This window comes from Xenopus laevis, chromosome 5L (assembly GCF_017654675.1).
Source record: "Xenopus laevis strain J_2021 chromosome 5L, Xenopus_laevis_v10.1, whole genome shotgun sequence".
Lineage (NCBI taxonomy): Eukaryota > Metazoa > Chordata > Amphibia > Anura > Pipidae > Xenopus > Xenopus laevis.
This window is the reverse complement of record NC_054379.1, coordinates 126,703,181-126,728,777: the sequence shown is the minus strand read 5'-3', so window position 1 is coordinate 126,728,777 and position 25,597 is coordinate 126,703,181. Positions and strand designations below refer to the sequence as shown.

Genomic DNA, 25,597 nt, shown 5'->3' with positions numbered 1-25,597 from the left:
TATTTTACAAGAGGGGTACTTTATTCACTATATAATACACAAGGCTGTCTGAATGAAGGTGAAGCTGTGTATAATTACATGGAGATTACAAGTGTGGCAGATAAAGAACTACTTGTTCAAAAATACCACCTTTTACATTAAAACAGATCAGAATGTTTTACAGGAGCTTTAAGTGTAGGACGTGGATGTCATTTGGGAACTTTGCATTTCACTATGCGGGAGGGAAAGTACAAGTAGTTATAGGACAGCACATTTCCTTAGGTTCAGTTAGGTCCGATATGTAACAAGGCCCAAAGAACAAAAGAAAGAACATCAAATATAAAGACATCAATATTCAATAGGCCAGTTCAGAAAGATGACCCTTTTGTAGATCTAGAATGTCAAAGATAGAGCTTTAAAGGAGAACTAAAGCTTAAAGGAACCGTAACATCAAAAAAAATTAACATGTTTTAAAGTAATTAATATATAATGTACGGTTGCCCTGCACTGGTAAAACTGCTGCGTATGCTTCAGAAAGACTAATATAGTTTATAAAACAAGCTGCTGCGTAGCCATGGGGGCAGCCAATCAGCTGAAAAAGGAGAAAAGGCTCAGGTTACACAGCAGATAACAGATAAGATTTGCATTATACAATGGGATTCTACAGATCTTATCTGTTAATCTACTCTGTATCCTGTGCTTGAATGGCTGCCCCCATGGCTACACAGCAGCTTGCTTCAGAAACAATACTTTAGTTTATATAAACAAACACATCAGTTTTACCAGTGCAGGGCAACAGTACATTATATTTTCATTACTTTAAAACATGTTAATTATTTTGATGTTACTGTTCCTTTAACTAAAGTAGTAGGACAGAAATGTATGTATGCAGTCAATGAAGAAATGTATGTATGGTGACAGGGTAAATATTAGATACGGGCATATCATGCCTAATGTGGTCTTATCTCCTCTCTGTAGTAAACAGCAATACACCACAGCATCTGCAGCAGCCTGAGAGAAGAAGAGTCAGGTAATGGTACTCTGTACCTCTGTACATTACAAGTCAGGAGTGTGCTAGGGGCTGGGCTTTGTGTTGGCTGCAGTGACGTGTCATGGGATGTGTAATTGGCCAGTGTTCTGGTGAGGGAGGGGTTGCATTACACTGTGAGCCTAAGGGGGTTGAGAATTGGTTCCTACAAATCAAGACTATAGTTGCCCCCTCTCTATTTTTTGAAAGACCTACCTGATTCCAACAATAAACACATACTTCTTTCTGGTGGTTCAGATAGTATTTAAGCTCTTATTTTCTAAGCCCAAACTAAATGATCTTGTATTTTTTGACATTGGATAGATATTTCAAATGGCTTTCTATCAGTGAAATGGGCCAAAGACAAAAGATGTTGATGTTAAAGAGTAAAGCATGAGTGAGAAATGAGAAATGTAGCCTGAGATTATAAGGTCGAGACAATGCACAACCAAATGTTTTGAAGTCTGGAACCACTAAAGCTGGCAAAGACACAAAGATAACGTTGTAGGGATCTTCATTTCGTATGATTTGTTGACAGTGTGCGGATCGTTCTGACATTTTCATGCCATGGAGATTGGTCGTTTAGTCGATTGGACAGGTATTTCTGTCAGCTAACGATATCTCTACATGTATTGTCTGACAATATCAATGGGTCACTACTATTTGTTGGACATAACTTTCATACGATTGCTGCCTGTCAAGTGATGGCCAAAGTATTGTTTCGTTTGTTCTCTTTACTACTTTATCTAATCTGAATGGTTAGTGGTAGGTCGGGAGATTGCAATGAACAAGCATTCCTAGGACATAAGAATATATCTGCACGTCTATGGCTAGAGTAATGACTGCTCTTTACTGCTCAACCCCAGACCAACACTTTCCACTGCTGGAAGAAAAATGCTGCTAAAATAACTGCAAGCCCTGCCCAACTGCAGTTAAAGGAATGGTGTCCTTCTGTCACTGGGCGAATTTTGGTCTCAAACACTTCCTTAAAGGGGTTGTCCACCTTCCAAACACTTTTTTTCAATTCAGTTGTTTTTAGATTGTTCCCCAGAAATAAATACCTTTTCCAATTACTTTCCATTATTTATTTTTTACTGTTTTTCCAAAATCTAAGTTTAAAGGTGAATGTTGGTGTCTCTGGTGTTTGAGTCTGGCAGCTCAGTAATTCAGGTTCAGATTCTGAACTGTTACAATTTTGCTACATTTAGTTGATCCATTTCTCAGCAGCATCTCTGGAGTATTAGTAACTCTTGTATCAATTCTAACAGCTGCCTGTAATGAAACCCAGAGATTCTGCTCAGCAGGGACAAAGATAAGAAATGTATCAACTAAATGTATCAATTTAGAACAGTTTACAGGGTCGGCGACCGCCCCTTCCAGAGCTGCTTCAGAAGGTGGAAAAAAAAAAAGACACTTGACACTTCAATATTAGAAAAACTGTCACATATAGAAAAGAGTAATTTGAAAAACTCGTTATTTGTGGTCATCTATCTGAAAACAACTAGTTGTTTGAAGGTGAACCACCCCTTTAATACATCTGCATATGACTATACTGTTCAGACCTTATGTGCATTTTAACATTTTATCTTCAAGTATATCTGGTAGAGATGTTGCTGCAGACTAAAATGAGGGGGCTGACAATTTAGAGTGATTCTTTACTCACTAACATTTCATCTCGGCCCCAAATCAGGTTCTGCACAAATACTGTCCTATGGGGAAATGGCAATTGGTTGAATCGGGGAAGCAGTAAAACTGTATTTATATAGTAAATAAAGTACTCCCTCGTAAAATATAAGGATACCAAGGCGTTCCATGACCATATAAAAACACGAGGGTGAAGGCCATGGAAAAGGTCATGGAACCCATAGGTGACTTATAATATCCACACCAAAATTGAAGTTACACAGGATTCACTACACATGGACCATGTGAGTTGGTTTGTGTTTGTAGTTGGCCGCGTGTATTTACACTTTTATGAAACATAATCATTAAAAGTTAAGTCTTAAATTAATAATATACTGTCCTGTTCTGAACTGGTTAGTTTGAAGCTCACAGACACTACATGGTACATGTATAGTAAATCCTGTGTAACTTCAATTTTAGTGTGTATAATTTGATAAGAGTAACTAACCTGCAGATCATAGAAAACTCCTATCCTGGTTTGTGACTTATAATAGCCTCATATTTTGCAACAGGGAGAACTTTACTTATTATAAAACACAAGTTTCAGCGGGTCGTGTGACAAATGACATCACTAAGCTCCGATTATAACCAATGAGATCGCTAAGCACCGTTTATAACCAATGAGATCACTAAGCACCGTTTATAACAATATAATTTACAGGACATTCATGGCTATGGTCTATGATAAACCTATAAAATCTGGCAAAAACTTATGTGCAATAGCTTGTGAATAAAGCATCTCAAGGAAATATAAATTGAAAGATCACTACAACATGTCTATGAAGATTCTCATTTATGGTGGTCATTTAACTTATAAAAGTGACAGATCTATTTCCTTGAGATGCTTTATTCACAAGTTATTGTACATACGTTGAGTGGTGAAATGTTTTAAAGGGAAAAAACTATGTTCTGTTGACTGACTTAATTCTACTAGATACTGTAAATATCACTACAACATCTAAGCATGAAGCATTTTTCTTAAGAGGTGAAGCAACATCCTTAAACTCAAAGCACCATGGGATATTTAAAGGTTTAAATTTGTCGATAGTTTAGCTGGAAGCCTTTTTATCAAGCTGTGTAAATCAGTAGAGAAGAATATCACTGGTGATGTTACCCCATAGCCACCAATCAGATCTTTGCTTTGTTTTCTAACTTGTAGGTGACTGTCAAAATCTAATTGCTGATATAAAATGTAAATATAGCTAAGTGAGAGGGACGTAGTGACATCACACTCTCTACCACAGGGTATGAGTAGAACGATAACACTTCGCAATATAAGTATGGGTTAACACTCACTTATGTCTCTGAGATGTCAATGGAGAAAGGCTATTTAGGAAAGAGCTTGGAACTTTAGTAAAGAAATGATCACCCTGGGGTTCTGCATTAATACTGTTAGTTAGCTCCTCTTTCCCCATGTCCCGCATTCTCTCTAGCAGTTGAATGATCACAATGTATGAATAACATGCTTTATTATTATAAAAAGACTGTCGAGATGTTATTTTTGTGTATGCTATATAAACCAAAAATAAAAATTATATAAAAAAAAAATGTAAAGATAATTTTCTTTTCACCCCCACACATACCTATAACAATAGTTGTTCGCCTTTAAATTAACTTTTAGTATGATGTGAATGCTATTCAGAAACAATCTGCAATTGTTTTTCATTTTTTATTATTTCTGGTTTTTGATTTATTTAGCTTTTTATTCAGCACCTCTCCTGTTTGCAATTTCAGCAATATAGTTGCTAGGGTCTAAATTGCCATAGCAACCATGCATTGCTTTGAATAAGAGACTGGAATATAAATAAGAGAGGTCTGAACATAAAGATGAGTAATAAAAAGTAGCGCTAACAATACATTTGTAGCCTTACAAAGCATTTGCTTTTTAGATGGGGCCAGTGACCCCCATTTGAAAGCTGGAAAGAGTCAGAAGAAGGCAAAAATTCAAAAACTATAAAAAAAAAAAATAGATAATGAAGACCAATTAAAAAGTAGCTGAGAATTGGCCATTCTATAATATAAAATACAAAAAGGAAAAATTGTGGGAGCACTCCATGGCTAAATAAAAATGTACTAAAATACATTGGAAGTGCTACTGATCTGGCCAAATTAACTACAGACATAGAAAAAAAGAAGAAAAATTGATCAATGCACATTCCCTGGGCCCCTGTCATATCAGTAATCTATGCAGATGCATGTATTTACAAAGACAGGGGGTTTTTTAGTTACAAAATTATGATCATAAGATTGATAAGCCACCATACCACGTCAAGGTAAAACCCATATGGCGGTCCCTAACTATTTACCTCTGGTCATAATTTCAAATGCTAAAGCCTCCCGGCATAAGAGCATTACCTGAAAAATAAGGTCTCCCGACCTGGGCATTGGTTTTCATCATAGGGCTTAGTCCTCCCCCGCCATTAGCTTTCAAAGGGTAGAGATAACCTAGACCCCAGCATTGGTTCCATGAGATTAATCCTCCCCCGCTTGCGGCTTTTAAGAGAGTTTTACCTTGACGTGGTATGGTGGCTTATCAATCTTATGATCATAATTTTGTAACTAAAAAACCCCCTGTCTTTGTAAATACATGCATCTGCATAGATTACTGATATGACAGGGGCCCAGGGAATGTGCATTGATCAATTTTTCTTCTTTTTTTCTATGTCTGTAGTTAATTTGGCCAGATCAGTAGCACTTCCAATGTATTTTAGTACATTTTTATTTAGCCATGGAGTGCTCTCACAATTTTTCCTTTTTGTATTTTGTATTGTAGCAGATTTATTCTGTTTGGAAGTTCAGCAGCTATGCTGCAGGCCAGGCTTCCATGTGGTTGTAGCACCCCCATACCTGTCTCTTTAAATGGTGGCCCCATGCCTTTGGAAATGGGTGTTGGTCTGGGCAGTTTCTCTCTCTTAAAAGCCGCAAGCGGGGGAGGATTAATCTCATGGAACCAATGCTGGGGTCTAGGTTATCTCTCCCCTTTGAAAGCTAATGGCGGGGGAGGACTAAGCCCTATGATGAAAACCAATGCCCAGGTCGGGAGACCTTATTTTTCAGGTAATGCTCTTATGCCGGGAGGCTTTAGCATTTGAAATTATGACCAGAGGTAAATAGTTAGGGACCGCCATATGGGTTTTACCTTGACGTGGTATGGTGGCTTATCAATCTTATGATCATAATTTTGTAACTAAAAAACCCCGTCTTTGTAAATACATGCATCTGCATAGATTACTGATATGACAGGGGCCCAGGGAATGTGCATTGATCAATTTTTCTTCTTTTTTTCCATTCTATAATATACTAACAGTTAGCTTAAAGGTGATCCACCCCTTTAAGAGTGAAAGCTTAGTTTCAACAAGATATAAATCCTTCGGGGACCACTACATGACTCCTGGCACACGTGGGTAATGTGTACAGAACACTGCCCATTCTAGTAAATAGCAACCAGTTTTCTGGCTATGATGATCAAAATGTCCCACTTGTTTCGAGTGAAAACAAAGGGCAATTGAACTGTGTAGACCAGATCCTAAACTCACTGTATGACAAGAAAGCTGTTTAATGGGACTGAAGGAGCAAACATTGAGCAGCTTCCCTTTAATAGCTGCGGTAGCATCTGCGGACATGCTGTGTTCATCAAAGTCTGTGTCATATTAAGAATCTAATAAAGCACGTATTTTATTTCAGGTTTTTAAGACAAAGGGGGTAATAAGAGTTCACCCACAGATTGCCGGAAAGGAATACTGCCATGGAGACTTTTAGGACCTGCAGGAATCATAACGTGGTGCAAGACTCTACTCCACAGTTCCCTATTCACTTATATAGGATTTTTAGTGCATAGCTATGAGAGGTTGAAAACAGATCTCAACAGATATTTAGCTATTTCCTCAATACGAGTATTCCTCTTGGCTACAATAACGGATATATTTACAATATTTTATGAACATTTATAGCAGAGATCATGTATTTTTGTTTAATCATGTCCCCTTCAGTGGCTGCTGTTTGCTTCTGTGAATGCTGCTCCCAACCAATGTTCTTTTCCTTTTTTCATTCAGTATATTTATATATAATGGGTTTGGTGTCAGTACAGAGGGTGACTGGATATTATGAAAACATGCTTCCGATGATTTAAGGCAAGTCGTTGCTATCTTGTCTGAACTTTTCCAAGGCTAGCAGTTTGCCATCTCTCTTCAGTGATACATTTAGAAAATAAAATACTTGCCATCTAAAAACTGTCAAACTTCTTGTTCTGTTAGTTCTAGTCCAACCACCAACAAAATCCCTTCTGCCACCCACCCGTAATAGCACAGAAGCTATATATATATATAAATTTCAAGAATTGTATTTGGACCTTACCTCTTACAGCTTTTCCTACAGCAATATTGTATGTTGGTTCACCTCCTTGACTCTTTGTCCTGATGTCCATTGTTAAATCGTTCTCAATATAGAGGCTGTCTCTTATAACAGAGCATTTCTTTCCTCCCACAGTTAGGCCTCCAGTGAAGAATCCTTCTCTGTCCTTCCCTATGAGCACATCAATTTCTGCAGGCTGTCAGAACAAAGGCATTTGTTATTCAAGATTAAATTCATTTTAGACAAATGCTACAATAGTTACAACAACAAATATACATAATTGTTCGGATTCTGTGAAGGGGACATACACCCCCCCCCCCCTTACAAATGCAGGTATGGGACCAGTTATCCACAATGCTCGGAAGTGCTGGGGTTTTCTGGGTAACAGATCTTTCTGTTATTTGGATCTGCTTACCTGAAGTCTACTAAAAAATCAGTTACACATTAAATAAACCCAATAGGCTGGTTTTGCTTCCAATAAGGATTAATAATATCTTATTTGGGATCAAGTACAAGCTACTGTTTTATTATTACAGAAATCATTTGGATAAAAGGGAGACCACCTTCCTGTAATTTGGATCTTTCTGCATAATGTGTTTCCGGATAATGGATCCCATATCTGTATCATGAATGTTTAACACAAGCACTCTCTACTGTACTGTCTGGGCATAAAGAAGCACAAAGCACAACGTTTGTATACACATTCCTTCAGTTATGAGGAGTAGAATGCAATGGCACACAATAGGTTTCCTTACACACCCTGTATTATTAATATGTAAGGAAAATAATAATTCATGTATATTGCAGAGTGCTCAGAAGTTGTGTCGGAATGCATTTATTCCCTCCAACTATAAACTGAGCAGATTCAAAGCGAAGCATACTCAAGGGTAAATAACCAAAATGTAATGTTTTATATAAGGATCATGAGGCTAGCAACCTTTCCACACTTGCTGGATAAAAAACATACACAAACAAACATACGTGTATAACCCTGACCCAAAAGCAAAGCATTTTCTTAAGCATTTCTTGCTTAAAGGGAAATGTGAACCCAAAAAATATTTTTTTGCTTATAAATTAAAATGGTAACGCACTGCTCTTTGATCAGTGAGGAATTCACTTAAAATGAATTTTCAATGTTCTGAAGAGGGAATTTAAACTTTTTTTTTTTTGTGCTATCTCTCCCCAGTTTGTAAAATGCTGTCTGGCTGTCGTTCCTACTGAGCATACGGGCAGACTGGTAAACATTATTTGCATTATGATTTATACATTTGTATAAACATTTGATATATACATACAGGATATATATATAGATAAATCTGGAGATCCAAATGTGCTCCTCTCCTCAATGTGTTTTCCAACCAGCCAGATATCCAGTTGAAGCCCAACTGATCCACTGTAGAGTGGTCAAGATGGCAGCCTAAATCAGCCTTTATATGGCCAGCTTCACTTCACCCACAGAGCACCAAATACCATATTAAGTTGAGTAAGATTTTAATGGGAAAACATGTTTTTTGGGTTTTTTTCAAAACAGATCAGTTAATTCTGCACTTAAATCCATTTCTCAAAAGAGTAAACAGATGTGTTTTATTTTTAATTTTGAAATCTGACATGGGGCTAGACATATTGTCAGTTTCCCAGCTGCTCCCAGTCATGTGACTTGTGCTCTGATAAACTTCAGTCACTCTTTACTGCTGTACTGCAAGTTGGAGTGATATCACCCCTCCCTTTTCCCCCCCCAGCAGCCAAACCACAGAACAATGGGAAGGTAACCAGATAAAGGCTCCCTAACACAAGAAAGATTTTGCTTGTCTTGGAACATAAATTATTCCAAATCCAAATTTCCATTCGAACGGCAAAAACTATTGGCCTATTCAGAAATCACTTTTGAAATTACAATCTTTTTAAAAATGTTATATTACTATTGCAAAGAATTTCAAAGCAATTTGTTTTCTGGCTTCTTGCGGCTAGCCTGCTGCTACCTACAAAAAAAAAAAAAATGTTTTCTCTTTTGAGAAACGGATTTCAGTGCAGAATTCTGCTGGAGCAGCACTATTAAAGGAGAAGGAAAGCTACGGAGGCATTTTATTGCCAATAGATTAGCTGCAATAGTGCAAGCTAGAATGCTATATTTATTCTGTAGAATGTTTTACCATACCTGAGTAAAAAGGTCTAGAAACTCTCTGTTTGTTTAGGATAGGAGCTGCAGTATTAACATGGTGTGACATCACTTCCTGCCTGAGTCACTCCCTGCTCTGGGCTCAGATTACAGTAGAGAAGGGAGGGGGTGGGGAAGAGGAGCAAACTGAGCATGCTCTTGCCCAGGGCAATGAGGTTTAAGCTGAAGGCAGGAAGTCTGATACAGAAGCCCATGAGTACACAATAGAAGGAAAGAAATGTGCTGTTTCTTTTGACAGAGGACTCAGAGCAGCATTACTTTGGGGGTTTACTGGTATATTTAGATGGACCTTTCTGATAAGGCTTACTTAGTTTTAACCTTTCCTTCTCCTTTAACTGATGTGTTTTGAAAAAAACATGTTTTCCCATGACAGTATCCCTTTAAGTCAAAGCACAGAACTAATAAGAATAATTTCACCCACAAGAAACTAATGGAACCTTTGAGAATAATTCATATTGAAGGCAATGCAATCTATTCTTACTGTATAGCCGACCGCAGAATATTTGCAAACAGACAAATACACTTTGCAAACAGTAACCCAGACAAGCATAGGCCTCATCAGCTGGTCCAATCACGCCCCAGAAACCAGTTTGAGGATCAGCCTAGGTTGACTTGGCAGTGGAGAATGAAAACCTTTTTAGAAACAGCCTACAAATCTTAAACGGAAAACCCAAATATGACGGCTTCTATGATCTAGTGTGCCTGTATAAGTAGGTGGGCATTCATACGGAAACAAGGGGAAAGCTGGGGAATAGCCTACACCACAGAAGGGAAAACAGAGGCAAGACTGTTTCAATACAGTGCAGAGTTCTCAACGAAGAAACAAATCTAAAGCCCCCATCACATTTCTTTTTCTGTTGCTTGATCCCCACATACTGTATCATATATTACCGAAATATATATATATATATATATATATATATATATATATCTCCAATATCAAAAGGGTCTGTGGGTGGCTCCAAGGCTATTCATGTACAGAAACTGTGCTTCCTTAATAGTTGACAATTTTAAAAAGGCATACAGTTCACCCACAATCCTGTTCTTTGGTTGAGGGAGGAAACAAGTACATCTTTAATGTAGTAACACAATCAGTAATTACACACACACACATTCAGGTGACCAAAACAATGGAAACATCACATGGAATACAGCTACACCAGTTTAGTCGTAATCGTTTGTTTCTGTTTTGATGTAACCAAGAGAATTCCAAAGATAACTGCAGACCAGTCCCCAAACATGCTTAGCCTAGTACTAAGAGCACAAAAACTAAAAGTCATAAGCAACAGAAGTACTATAGTAACTGAGCTATGTTTTGCTTATTATATTTTTTACCTTTATCGAACATTTGTAGAAACACAACAATGCGCTTTCAGACCTACAAAAAGCAACTAAGAAACAACTGAATCAGTAGTGTATGGAACTGGTCCCACAATATTCATAATAATAATTCAGCTACCTTCTCCACTTACCATAGACTGACAAACTCCATAAAGGGACTACTGAACACAAGTAGTGTCTCCTTATTAAAAATAGCCTGGTGGTTTTGGATGAGTTCAGACAAGCAAACAGTTAACACCCCAGTTGTCCCACACTAGTCTAGACCGAGAAATACGCTCACATCTGGCTCAAAAGAAGTAACCTCTGCCAATAGACAAAGCGATTCTAACAGAAGAGTCGGAGTGTTGCCTTCAGTAAGTATCACTGGGCTGGTGGCTCTGGGGGGCTCTTGGCTGCAAAGATTTTTTTGTGCCGCAACTCCTCACCAATACAGACAAGTTCTTATAGAGATTCATAGAACACTTTAGTATAGTTGTTTTTATAGTTTATTATCATGCATTCACTCTGTTAAACCTACAATTCTATCAAAGGAGACACCTTGTGATTAGGCAAGTCATTGATGCTATTTGAGGACCTCTTTTCTCACAATATAGGATTCCTGATGCTTTACTTGTTGTGTTTCAGTCAAGAGGCAGACATGGTTTCTGTGGTAACAGATTGGAGTCTTTGTCTCAAGCTGATTATTAGGGTTATAACAATATAACAGGACATCATATTGCATAATAAAAAGTTTTGTTTTTTATTAATAAAAATGCTGTTGGTGATGTGGAGAGGATTCCAGGGACCGTCATTAAGTTTTCTAGGACTACCTATTTTGTAAGCCTTTTTGGCAAGAGGTCTGAAAACATAAAGCCATGATATACTGTAAGAACCCAGATAACCTTGGTTTAAGTTTTTATATGGAGCATTTATTGCCCAAGTTGTTGGGGATGGTACAAACCACAAATATTAAATACAGTTAGACACTCTATTCCCTACACTGGATTATCTCCTGCACCACTGACTGTGGAGGAACTCAAATTTAAGTAGATGTCCACCAAATATTATACAGTCTGGGTACTTCAACTTCTATGTAAAGATAAAAAGGCAGTTGGCACGATCTCCTTTCCACAATTCAAAAATGTTGTCACTGCCCCCCACCCTGTACACACCCTCATTCTCTTAACATGCGTCACCTTTTCTCCATCATCTATTCCCCCCCCTCATTATTTCCCTCGCTAGTCCTGACTAACAGAGATTAGATGCTAGATCCATGTCCAAATGATGAAACCAACAGCAGAGAGATACTTAAGGACCAAAGTCAAAAGATAGCAGCACTCCCATCTTGTAAAACTAAAACCGCCTTTATTAGTTTATACGGCAACTCCAGCAACATTTCGGACCATCCAGGTCCTTTCTCAGCTTGAGAAAGGACCTGGATGGTCTGAAACGTTGCTGTAGTTGCCGTTGCTCCTTTATGGGGGGAAGCGCAGAGTATAAAGTACTTTGCTTTCCCATGTGTCACCAGCACATCATGCATCTACAGTAGGTTAAGGAGTGAAACAAATGGGGGAATGTAATAAAAGTCAGTAACGCAAAAAATATTCACAATGTGAAAAGTTATGACTTTGGGTGAATTTAATATAGCTTTTGCGAACCCGGAAACTGTTTACCGACCACTTCCGACAGTGGAATAAGGTTTGCAAATGTTATAGTTTGCGCCAGTGCGTAGTGAATGTAAAAACTTCTTACTGTAAAACTTACGTTTGCTAAAAATGTGCTGTTTGATACCTTCAAGCACTTCTTAAAAAGTGGGCAATGCACAATTAACAATCAAAATGCAATAACAATATAAGAAATATTTATTCTTACTTGTTCAAATTGTTTTGCGGTTTGCGACTTTTATTAGATTCCCCCAAAAGTCTGCTAAGGTACACCTGTATAAGGCAAGAAAGATAAGTAAATGGTCCCACTTTTATCCCACAGGCTGGTGCATCTTGTCTAAAAAGAACACCAGCCCTGGCACCACCAAGGAGCTCTCCTAGTCCCAAACTATCTTCCAATTGTAAAGTAGTTCCTTGTCCCAAACTACATTCCACTGTTAATGTAGTCCCTTGTCCCAAACTATAATCCACTAGTAAGTAATCCCTTGTCCCAAACTATATTCCACTGGTAAAGTAGCTCCTTTGAGCCGCTGGGGGGGGGGTCCAATTTTGGTGCAACTTTGAAATCCTTGTAATGAATGGAGACCAAAACTCATATTTCTTAGAAAGGGAGCTTTGTCCAGAAAAATAAAGAAATCTACAGAGACCAGCATAGTACCTTCCTTATTGCATGAGCTCTATTTTTTTCTAAAGTAAAGAAAATGCAAACGGAGTACTCACCCTCTTGTGAATTTGAAAAACTTCTGTGATAATATACTCATGCTCTCTCACTGACAGCAAGAAATTTAAAAGGAGCAGGAAAGTCTAAAATCATTGGTGCCTAATGTTACACACCCCCAGTGATTATAATCTCTTACCTGATACCCCGGGCCAGTGCTCCTGTTAGGAAGCCTGGGGTACTTATTAGTGAGCACCATGGAGTGATCCACTTCCTCCTCCTTTTTGCATGAAGTGAAAAGCAAAACATTGTTTTTTGGGGGTTTTTTAAAGTTTTTTTGTGTTGGCCCAGAGGCATTGAAGAAAGAAGAGGTGGATCACTCCATGGTGCTTCCTAAACAGTACCCTGGGCTGGTGCAGTTTTTGGAGCAGTCTGGGATATCAGGTAAGTGATTCCAATCACTAGGGGGTGTTTTAACATTTGGCACCCCTCCTCAATTTAAACTTTCCGTGACCTCTAAGGACCATAGTAGTAGAATGCCATTTCAGACCTTCTAATGTAATGATCCCTTCTGCAATTTCCACATTTGACTTTGATACCTTGATGAAGTTGCAGGGGCTTTAATTCTATCAATTCAAGAGCATGAATTACCCCTCTCCACAATAGTGAGTGTATTCTGCATCACCAAACAATAAATATGGTTTAAATCCATTGTCAGCATCTTTGTTCTTATTCTTTCTTTCTTGGCTTTGGTCAGCAATCTTTAGGAAGAAAATGATGGCCCCCTATGAATAGCAAAAGTAAAACAGGTTTGCATGCATTTATGTAAAAGCCTCTATAACAGCCCAGGGAGATCTGTGTCTTATCAGTGTGATGCACCCAAGATCAGTAGCTTGCATATAAATCTGATACACGGAAGGGTGTGTGAATACATTTGCTTATTTCGGCTAGAATAAAACAAAAAAAATCAATGAAAAGCAAATATGACATATTGCACTTTTTATTAACAGAACCACAAAGTTATTATCTGATGCAACTAGGAGTGGCGACAGGGACACCATCTTGCGCTCCTCATATGCTCCCGGTGAACAGGTAGTAACATCGGACATTACTTTCATTTGATTTCATCTATTGGCACCACTGCTTATGCCTGAACTCTGCTTTCACCACTTTGGCATCCGGAGGTGAACAAAATAGACATGGAGGTTGGCAAAGAAAAAAAGGATAGTCGTGCGGAGTGGGGGGGACTGGTGAGGACTAAGAACGTGCCAAAAGCATTGATTATAGTATTCTGGAGATTGAACAGAGGTGAAGCCACTTACCAAAGAAGTGAGATATTAAGAGAATAAATAGGTATTTTTGTAGAATTTTTGCCTGATGAATGGTCACTTTATTTAAAATTGCACTTGTTATTTACTAAAAATCAGATTTTCTCTCATTTTTTATTGAAAAAAAAAAAAAAAAATTGACCAAACTCCCACCCATGGTTTTGCCATATTTTTCATTAAAATAGCTGGCAAAAAAAAAAAAAAAAAAAAAAATCGGATCGGGACTTTTCTCCCAAATTGCTCAAATTTTCAGGTTATTGCACAAAAACCCAAAATTTTTCAGATTATCGCAGTGCAAACCAAGATATCTTTAAATTGGGATACGGACATCTGCCATGACTTATACATGACCAACAGGTTTGAGATAGCGGATTTTCGGATTTGCCCTTTTTGCAGCCTGACCAGAAAAAATAGTTTTAATAAATAACCCCCTTAGTGACCAGACACATGGAATGAAAGAGAGCTGAATAAAAGGTTAGGCAGTTATTCCTGCTGTAGCAATATCAGTGGTACAAAATGAAAACTGCAGTCAGCGCAGTACCCCCATGCTTAGTTCCAATTGCTTCAAAGTTTGTTATAAATTAGCCATATTTTTGGGGTTTTATGCAGTATGGATTGTACTAAAGCCCCACTGGATGGCACTAAAATCTCCTTCTGGGCACAATATTTCATACCCTACCAAACTAGTTAAAATGTTTGTAAAACTTTTGCAGAGTTTAAATCTTTTTGGTGTTCTATTTTGGTAAAGGTTATTAAAGGGGAACAATCATGAAAATGTAATATAAGCTTCAGCATACTGAAATAAAAACATTCTAAATACAATCAATGAAAAATTCTGTAACGTTTCTGAAATAATCAAGTTTATCTTCACTATCCCTCTTCTCAGCATCTGTTTCGCTTCATTCAGGTGTTGGATGTCAGCTGAATGATCCAAAATATCATATCTTTTGCCTAGAAGATGTTTTAGAACTCACTATTAAAATCACCAGAAATCCTGTCTCTCTACATTTGTGCAAAAGACTGTCATTTTGTTAAATTTTGTTTGTACTGGAATCAGTTATTTGAGTGAGCTCTAATTCATCTGCTAGGAAAGGAGCCCCACTATAAGATATATTAGATCTGTCAATGAATATCTGACACCCAAATGCTGCATAAAGCCAGAATGAAGAGAAACAGATGCTGAGAGGAATAGTGAATATAAAATTGATTATTTCAGAAATAATGCAGAATGATTGAGTGTATTTAGAAAGTTTCTTATTTCATTATGAGGAAGCTTCTATTAAATTTGCATTTTCATAACAGTTCCCCTTTAAGAAAAAAAAGACTGAGCTGGAAGCATAGCAAGTCTCAGTTCTGTTATATATAAACTTTTTTACTTTCAGGATTGGGTCTTTGTGGTATTTTGGGGATAATTTGAATACAAGTGAACAGGCGCCAGATGTTTTGCAATTCTTTAACACAATACTGCAAACAATGGCAACATCCCCAGTTCCTAAAACAGAGCCGCTCACTGTTATTGTTGCCAAGAACTAGGAGGTAGTGGTCCCAAAATAATTTATAAAGTGATCCTCAGCGGGCCTCTTCTGGGTCCAAACGTCTACAAAACAAATCCATACAAGACTGCAGCTCCTCAAATCACAAAGAAAACAAAGCTATAATTTTGAGCTCTTATTCCTGACTGATGCTTAGCATTAAACACATTTTGAAACAGTTGCAATGACAATGGCAATGAAAACATCCCATAAATGTGTTAAGTCACAGAGGTGGGTCTTGGAGCATGCAGTTTGTAAAAGGGAAATGAAAAAGTACAAAAACAGTCATTACATGGCTTGACCTCCGTAATGTGAGAGACAGATGGTGCATAAGGACAAACATGGCGTCACTACTGATGTCCCTAAATACCAAGCCTTGCATGCACACCATCCACAAGACTGCCGTCTAGATTTTACACTTCTAAAAATATTAACTAGCATTTGTATTGATGCAGATGATGCTTAGTTTAATAAAATGCAACTAATTGCACGGTCCTCTTTACATCCAGTACGAGCCAATATTTGTACGTAATCAATAAGTACAGTGAATAACTGCATCTATTGTACAGCACTGCGGACTAATCGATAAATACATAAGCAAATATTTAGCTGTGGGAACCGACTTACCAGCTATAGTTTGGCGATTGGTTTGGCTTTGTTTTTATGGACTGCTGGAAATTTGACATGAAAGAAATTCATAAAACAAAAAGGCAGAGAAAGTCTTTGCCACTGTTAGTAACCAAGATATGGGGTCTCTTATCTGGAAAGCCAAAAAGCTGTAATGCCAGATTTGGCGGATTCTCACCCCTCATATAAACATAGGGAGAGAAACAGACAATCTGCTGGCTCCTCTGTCTGCACAGATATGCACTGTATGGATAAATATAAAATATCTACTAATTTTGGTGCCAAACACTAGGAATATTTCTTGGCAAATACCACTTAAATGGGTATTGAGATTCAGTGTGCAAAAAGACTATTGCTACTAAGTGCCCATTAACACATATATTGGCGGCCAATTATTCTGTTCAAATGTGAAGCGCTCACCCGCAAGTGATAAGTGACCCGGGTGCATATACTCCGGGTCCGGCTCCTAAGTTCACAGTGCCTTAAAAAGTATTAAAGGGTAAATCGTCCAAAGGAACTCACCAGATCCAACGGGTGGCTCGGGTGTATCGCCCCAAGCCCGTAGCTGTAGGTGAGTCACGATCAATTTTCAAGAATAGACGAGCACTCCGTTTCCATCCGTATAGGTTAAAAGGTAATTTTTATTCCAACTTTGTTAAAAACATCAGATCCCTGATGCGTTTCGTATCAGCAGATATGTAGTCATTGGGGTGTATGGACACAAACTGTGTAAAAATTGTGCAAAAAAAAAAAACCCGCGGTGTGTCTGCAAATGAAGGCTAATGTAAGATCCAGCAGATCAGCTGTTTCTTCTCCTTGTTCTTTAAGGAGTAACGTTAAAGAGATTCTGTCATGGTGTAGTTTTTATTTCTAAATTACACCGTTTACCCTGCAAATAATTCACTCTACAATATAAAATTTAATTCCTGAACCAGCAAGTGTATTTTAGTTGTAATACTGGTGTGTAGGCAGCCATCTCAGGTCATTTTGCTTGGTCATGTGCTTTCAGAAAGAGCCAGCACTTTAGGATGGAACTGCTTTCTGGCAGGTTGTTGTTTCTCCTACTCAATGTAACAATCTGTCACAGTGGGACCTGGATTTTATTATTGAGTGCGGTTCTTAGAACTACCAGGCAGCTGATATCTTGGGAGCTGCTATATGGTTACCTTCCCATTGTTCTGTGGTTAGGCTGCTGGGAGGGGGGAGGGGAGTGATATCAATCCAACTTACAGTGCAGTAGTAAAGAGTAACTGAAGTTTATCAGAGCATAAATAAGTCACATCACTGGGGGCAGCTGGGAAACTGACAATAGGTCTAGCCCTCGTTTCAGATTTTAAAATTAAATATTGAAAAATCTGTTTGCGCTTTTGAGAAACAGATTTCAGTGCAGAAGTCTGCTGGAGCAGCACTATTAACTGATGCGTTTAAAAAAAATTTAAATAAAAAATACAAAAAATTCCCAATGAGATTCCCCTTTAATTTCAACTACTATAGCACAGCCCTTTATAGGAGATGCAAAGGCAAAAAATGAAAATCCCTTTTTTACTTTCTTTAATTAAAGTACTTTTACTTGCTCTGACTGATGCGAAAAGGAAACTTCAGACATTCCCCAACTGCTCTGCAAGGAAAGGACTGTACTACTGCAAAACTGCAGGGGGGGGGACTTCCCAGAACTCGAGCAGCTTTGTTTGTTTCCCTGTAGAACAGCCGGCGACCGTGTAGAGATTCCTATCTGCAGCAGTCAGAGCAAGTAAATGAAGGGGCAATTTCACTGCATACAATCAGGTTTCTTATAAAAACTACAGATTTTTTAATTAAAGTATATTGGGGATAGGTTTCTTTTTCAGTTAGAAAAGTAGTATGACCGCATTCGTGTGATTCAAAGCTGGCAGCACTTGGCATATATCCGAGTGCAGGAAAACTCTGCGTCCCATGCCGCACAAAATGAAAGAAGAAGAGACGGTGAATTTCCGCACACCAGATATTTAAAAACCAAAATCTTTATTAATCCGTGTTAAGAAAACGCTGCATTGTTAGCTTGACGCATTTCAGGCACAGCTGCCGTTAATCATAAGCAATTAAGGGCAGCTGTGCCCGAAACGCGTCAAGCTAACCATGCAGTGCGTTCTTAACATGGATTAATAAAGATTTTTGGCTTTTAATATCTGGTGTGCGGAACTTCACCTTCTCTTCCTCTTTCTTTTTCAGTTAATAAAGTAAAAATTGGATTTTATTTTTGCCTTTACATCCTCTTTAATGTTTCCAACTCCAGCTACAGTGACAAAGATCATGGAGCCAGATTTAAACAGATAAAATGGGATTCTATTTGGAGGATTATTTTGCTGCAGCCACTGAGTTGGAGAAAGTTTGTATTAAACAATACAAAAACTATAAAATCCACATTAAATTACGCGACAACACAGGACCCAGTGCAGTCTGAATATTCTGATTATTAATCAGTCTTGCGGTATCGGCTTCTATGGCAGATATTACTTGATTTGTGCTGTTTTGATCATTTATGACGATCCCTAAACAGCAGCCCAGACCACACTGAGCATGTGAATGGTCTTGGTCTTGCAAAGATGTTTAACAAAGTTACAAGATGGTGACCCTCTGTGATCATCTTTGAAAGCATAAATCATTTATTTAATTAGGCTTGTGGTGCAGTAAATTCAGGTTTATGTCTAGTATATAAAATACAGCATTTCTAGCATTATTCAATTTTAGACTTTAGTTTCCCCTTTACATTAAAGCATTTTTGCTGTACTGCACAGTCCTCTTGCCCAATAAAATAAGGAAACCAAATACCTATTTACAGACTGCAGACTAGTTTTCCCACTATACCTTGTATCACCAACAAGAATAGATGGCTTTTTCCTCTCTGTAAATGCTGAACCAATCTCTGTAAATGAGTAAATGTGATATAAATAATAAAAGAAGACGAGTTTAGCTTCAACTACAGAGGTTAAACTGCACTACACAGCAGTAACAGGCAGCAGCTCTCAGCACTTTGGCAATGCCTTATAACTGCAGTGTCATACCAGGCCTAAATATTCTATATGCGACCCATCCAGCAAGCACGACAGCCACAAAAGTGTCATCTGATAGGCACTGGTAGCCCTGTCAATCATTCTGACCGGAGTACTGCAAAAATAAAGCATGAATCATGAAATGTGCAGTTGCTCCTGAAGGCAAGCCAAGTGAATATTCCATCAATTAACTCAACATATTGAGCAACTGTTCTGAAGATCACACAAAGGATCCCCAAGGGCTAACATTCTACTCTGCCCTGTGACAGTATTCCAACGAATAATCAGTGTCCAGTGAATAGCCCTCCCCCAGGAAGCTTACATATGGAGAAATCATAAGTGAGCACTACTGTTGCTGAACCTGCAATCTCAGCCATCAGCAATACAAGGAGCTGCAGTTAAATAGCAGTGAGGTACTGTATAGTCATAGTTTCATCATCCCTGGCCTAAATATATATCATAACTGTGCACTTCCCTGCCATAAATGACACTACAAGAGTATTAACCAAACCCATATGCTGTATTAAGCAGACTATTGTTCTACATTTGTCACTCTATCTTGCAGTTTGATGTTAAAGGGCAACTTCAACCAAACACTCAAAAAATCTGCATAGTGAAATAAAAGTATTAACCTTCAAATATACATGAAAATGTTTTAATTCTTTATTTATTCAGAAATGTAATAGCAGTACAGTGGAACCTTAATTTTACATCTCCTGATTTTAAGTTTTCCCTTATTTTGTATTGTTGTTTTGTGGTCCGACTTATATATAATGCATAATACATTTCCGTGATTTTACATTTTCCTGGTCCCCTGAAGAACGTAAAATGGGGGTTCTACTGTATTTGTCAGTTGCTTGCTATTTACTGCACTGCTGATCCTGACTACACAAACCATTGAAACAATTTAACAAGTGTCAGCTCGCTTCCAAACAAGACCCCATTTCCCAGTGGGATAGAACTGCTTTGGCTGGAGAAGAGCTGACTCTTGCTACATTGTTTCAATGGTAGATGGAGCAAGGACAAGTACTACAGGGGGGGAAAATATGCTTTCATTAGCAATTACATTTCCAGATAGCTGTAAAAATTAAAGATTGAATTTATACTGAAATGTTGCTTTTTGCATTATTTTTCTTTATTTAAAGTTGTCTCCGTAGATGAACATATTCGGCATAAATGATCAGAGGAGGAACTGGAATCACTGCTTTATGTCAATGACTTGAAATATAACTCAATTAAAACCTAAAACAGACACCAATGTGCAATATGAGCTTTCCAATGGTATGACAGATTTCTTCGGCACCAACTGGAGTGGTTATTAAAGTTTTCGGGATTCATGCCAAAATACTACAGCTCCGATATGAAACAATGAACTTAAAACTGCATCTATAATGTAACACTTTAAACAAGGAGCGACTGAACGTTAGATTTTAATGCAATCACCTAACAAACTGCTCTTTCTTGGGCTTCTTCTCTAGCCATGAAAAAAGTTAAGGCCGGCATTGTGTATTCAGCAGGATGCCATTGTGAATGCAGCAGAATTTTTAATTGTGCTGCCCAATTAGATCTCATCATCCCCCAAAAAGCACAAATCTTAATGGCAGAGCAGTGAGAAAAGAACTATAGGTAACCAACAAAAAGGTTGGGCAGAGAGAATAACAAAAAAAAAATGTAAACGTTCGGTAGATGGAGGAGGAAAAAGAAAATCAATGGGACCACGCCATCTTGCAGAAGAATATGGAGAGAGAAGCGGGGGCTGGGATTCGCGAAAGCTGCTTACGTCAGGTGCTTTAAATCTCATCCACGACAGCGGCTGGGTGCTATGCAAACGACTTGTGGTGAGTCAACGGGCCTGATCCTACACATTTCATCCTACACCAAAGATGGACATGCTGCAGCCCTCCTGCTACTGCTCCCACAATTCATCCCTGTTCTACATCCATTCACTGGCACACTGGAACGCACGAGGCAGCTAATTAATTCACTGGGGGGGGGGAATAGCCTGGAGCTCACTACAACTCCCAGCATGAAGCAAGAGCCAGTGGTGCAGTTTAAGAAGAAGCCAAGGGGCTGCAGTGATTGTTCCTATGAGCCTTGCACAGGGAACACAACAGAGGGACCTTGGCAACTGGGGAATAGTGGAGGCCCCAGTGTTAGTACTGACCAGGCTCTTGCTGAACTACAAACTCAAAGGCTGCAAGTTGAACATTACAATATATATATATATATATAGAGAGATATATGGGACACGACTGTTGTTCCTCAGCAATGCTCTCTTGTACTTGTAAAGTACTTGTATTGTACAGTGCAACCTCAATTTTACATCCAGTTTTCCCTCATTTTACATTGTTGTTTTGTGGTCCCATCTATATTTATTGTACACAATACATTTCCCTGATGTTACATTTTCCTGGATTTTACACCATTTTTTTCTGGTCCCCTGAAAGAATGTAAAATGGAGATTCTACTGAACTTGTAAGTCAAATGCCCTTTCTGCCCCCCTCAGACATCCCTATGACTGTAATAAGACAAAGGCCAGTGTTTCCCTGGGTTTAATTACACGAGATGTGACACACACAAGTCGCATGCGATGTGCGGCGGGTGTCGATGTGAAGCAGAGGGCCCTGTGCCTAGAGACGCGCATTGATACGCAGCGGCGGGTCACTAGCGGGCTCCAGTAAAGCGCCGCACGCACACCGTGTGTCTGTCATAGGAATAAAGCGCCCCAGACACACAGTACAACTGCCGGCGAGAAATACAGGCCAGGCGGCCGGCAAGTGTCCAGTCGTGGGCCCTTTTGTGCTTGTGCAGCAGCAATGCCGGAGCCCGTTGCAGGAGAGGTCCCGCCCCCAGGCGGCAGGTGCAGCACATAACGGCAATCAGGCTACAGGCGCGTGTTCTGCCTCCTCATTCCGCTTACCGTTATAATCTGAAAGATTCCCCCCGGAGTCGTCGCCCACACGTACTTGGCGTCCACGTAACCGACAATGGCGGCCTCCTGGCAGCTGCCATCGGCCATCAGCATATCCACGTAATCCTGCCAGCCGGACATCTTCAGTGCGGGTAGAAGAGGAAATAAAAAGGGGGTCGTCACAATGCAAAATAACGGTCCCTCGCTAGAGTTTGCAGGGAGAATAGGGTGCGGGTGGCCGGGGAAGGGGGATGAAGCGGCTCCGTCACGGCCGGAGATAATCTGAGCTCAGACAGCCGGCACAAGCCAAGGAAATAGGGCAGCGCCCGGGTGTAGTCCCCCTCCCCCTATCTACTTCCAATGCCTCCGCTTGCAGATCCCTCCGCCAGCAGCGGAAGGACACTGGCACACCTCCACCACGCAAGTTGCTGTAACGGGCAGTAGCTATAGAGCTTGTGCTGCATGAGGAGCGTCATTGTATTTCTCTCTCATATCCATGCAAATAAAATGGAGGCAGCCTGCGACTGTCCTCAATCTGGAGACAAAACACTACAACATCCTCTCACAGGCTTACGGGGAGAAGAATTCCCCTTGTATCAGAGGCTGTGTGAAGAACTTAGTGAAATTAGAGTGTAAGCTCTGCAGGGCCAGTGATTGATGCCTAAAGCGCTGCAGAAATGTGTCAGCACTATATAAATAAAGGATAATAACTTGCAATCTTATGAGTATGCTTTGGGGCTACTTTGCAGCAGAGGTTTTATTGAAATAGATTAAATGCAGAATATTGGGGGCTTGATTACTACTATAGTTGAAAAAGTAACCCATAGCAACCCGTCATACATTTCATTTCATGAGTGTAAATGTAATAAATAAAATGCAGCCTCTCCAGTTGTTGGTGATGGTTGTCAGCTATGAGAAAGTAATAGCTGGAGGGCTGCTGAATGGCTTCTCCTTGTTTGGGGGATACCACTGAACTTGCTTAACACCCCTATAATGCTGAATCAGGCAGGACCCCTGTTTTCTTTTGCTTGCCTTGTGCCTTGAGCTTACAGGGAAGGGTTTTTTTTTTTCTTTGAGTCTTGGGACACTGCAGGGTTCCTTTGTTTCAGAGCCTTTTTTTAATACTCTTATTTGGGGAGGGGAGGAGGTGATGGATATGATTTATATCTGGTCTGCCAAGGGTAGGAGGAGGGGAGGGAGGAGCAGGACAGGGAAGAAGGCAGGACACATGCAGAGACACACAAATGCGCTGGGAGGGGGGAGAAAGGTCGCAGTGTGAGCATTGCAGAAGAATATAAAGGATGGGTTTTATATACTGCATAGAAACAGAGTGGGTAGAATTTAAAAAAAATCATAGGAAAAGATTTAGTCCAGGATCATGCATGTCAGTTTCTGAAAGCTGTTGGAACTACAATTCCCATCATACCCACAACAGCCTCTCCGTTCTACGTTAGCAGCCGGAATGCCACAGGTCCATGATGCTGATGCTAAAGCTGCATCCTGTTGCTATGGCAACAGAGGCAAGTCTGGTCCATGTCCTGCCTGATGCGAGTCAGGTTCTCTCTGCACCATTGTGTGCTGAATTATAATAAGCACAAAGTTCTAAAAGCTTTGCTTACAGATTTTTCATGGGCCTGTTCTAGAAATAAACGACACCTCGCTTGGCACGGAAATGGAAGAAAAAAACACAATTGTTTTAAGAACAAGCTTACAGAATGGAAAATACCTCCTTATCCTCCTTATTTTTAGAAATACTTGTTTTGTTATAAATGACCTAGAATGTCTTGCCTTTGTCGTTTTCTGTTTAATTAATATTAGAACATAATAATTTATGCAAATTGCAGGATGATCATGGAGACTCAATAGTGTTATGCAGGGCTGGGGTCTTGTGTTTGGTTCTGGCCAGGGCTCTATATAAAAGGAATTTACCTAGGTTTCCCCTTTAAAAACCTAACAGTTGGTTAACTGACTTTGTAAATTACATACAATCTAGAGCAGAGGCCCCCAAAATTTGTATCTATCCTCTTTCAGTGGCCAAAGCATTGGAAGGGGTGTTCTATCTGTATGCCAGTGGGAGTTGAGGTATAGATTGATTTGATGAATCACTAAAATGTGACACCCAGATAGTAGCTAAATTGCACTTTTATTTATAACATATCTTCTAAATATTTATTTATATCATTTACTGGGACTCTCAGCCCAGTTCTTAAAGGGGTTGTTCACCTTCATAACACTTTTTTCTGTTCAGTTTTTTCAGATCGTTCCCTAGAAATAAAGACTTTTTTCCAATTACCTTTTATTATTTATTTTTTACAGTTTTTCCAAAATCTAAGTTTAAAGTTTAATGTCCCTGTCTCTGGTGTTTGAGTCTGGCAGCTCAGTAATTCAGGTGCAGAATCTAAATTAACAATTTTTGCAACATTTAGTTGATACATTTCTCAGCAGCATCTCTGGAGTATTAGCAACTATTGTATCAATGCCAACAGCTGCCTGTAATGAAACCCAGAGATTCTGCTCAGCAGGGACAAAGATAAGAAATCTATCAACTAAATGTATCAAGTTAGAACAGTTTGCAGGGTCAGTGACCCCCCCCCAGAGCTGCTTTAGAAGGTGAAAAATGACACTTTACACTTCAATATTAGAAAAAGGGTGTCACATAGAAAATAGAAAGTAATTGGAAAAAATCATTATTTCTGGTGATCTATCTGAAAACAACAAGTTGTTTGAAGGTGAACAACCCCTTTAAGGGTTCCTGCACACATGAGTCCCATTTAGTCTGCACATCCATGCGAATGCACTCTTCTGCAGCAACAATCTTATTTCAGCAGCCTAACAATACATTACTTCAACAGTGAGTTTGCCCACACCCTACAGTGAAATCCACAGACAGTGGGGTCATTTATCAACAGGCCTGGATTTGTGGCGAGGCCACATAGGCCAGGGCCTAGGGCGGCACATTTTTTGGGGTGGCATGCCGCCCAGCCGCTCTGTGGGGAGCCTGTGCTCCCCAGTGCTCTGGCGCTCGCACGCTGGCACTTTTGCGCCAGCGTGTGGTAGTGCGGGCGGGCGCTAGGACCGCGCAGAGCGCACGGCCTAGGGGCGCCAGCCCAGCGAATCCGTCGCTGTTTATCAACACTGTGCACAATTGCCAGTGGGCAGTTACCCATGGCAACCAGTCAAATTGCTGCATTCATTGTTCTACCTGCGGCTGCCTGAAAAGCTAAACACTGATTAGTTGCTATGGGTTACTGCCCAGTGTTGATAAATGAGCCCAAATGTGTCTCAGTAAGTAACCAGAATATGTTAAGTGCAA

General features: G+C 39.4%; 1 protein-coding gene across 1 annotated transcript in view; it reads right to left on the bottom strand.

The window, feature by feature from the left end:
* Positions 1-22,552, bottom strand: part of pfn2.L (profilin 2 L homeolog) — a gene marked incomplete at its 5' end in the record, with an annotated part of 28,047 nt that extends 5,495 nt beyond the window's left edge. The window contains 2 exon segments of the mRNA NM_001087313.1: positions 7,043-7,235; positions 22,294-22,552. Coding sequence (NP_001080782.1) covers positions 7,043-7,235; positions 22,294-22,425 — 325 coding nt within the window.
* Between the last annotated feature and the right edge of the window lie 3,045 nt (positions 22,553-25,597).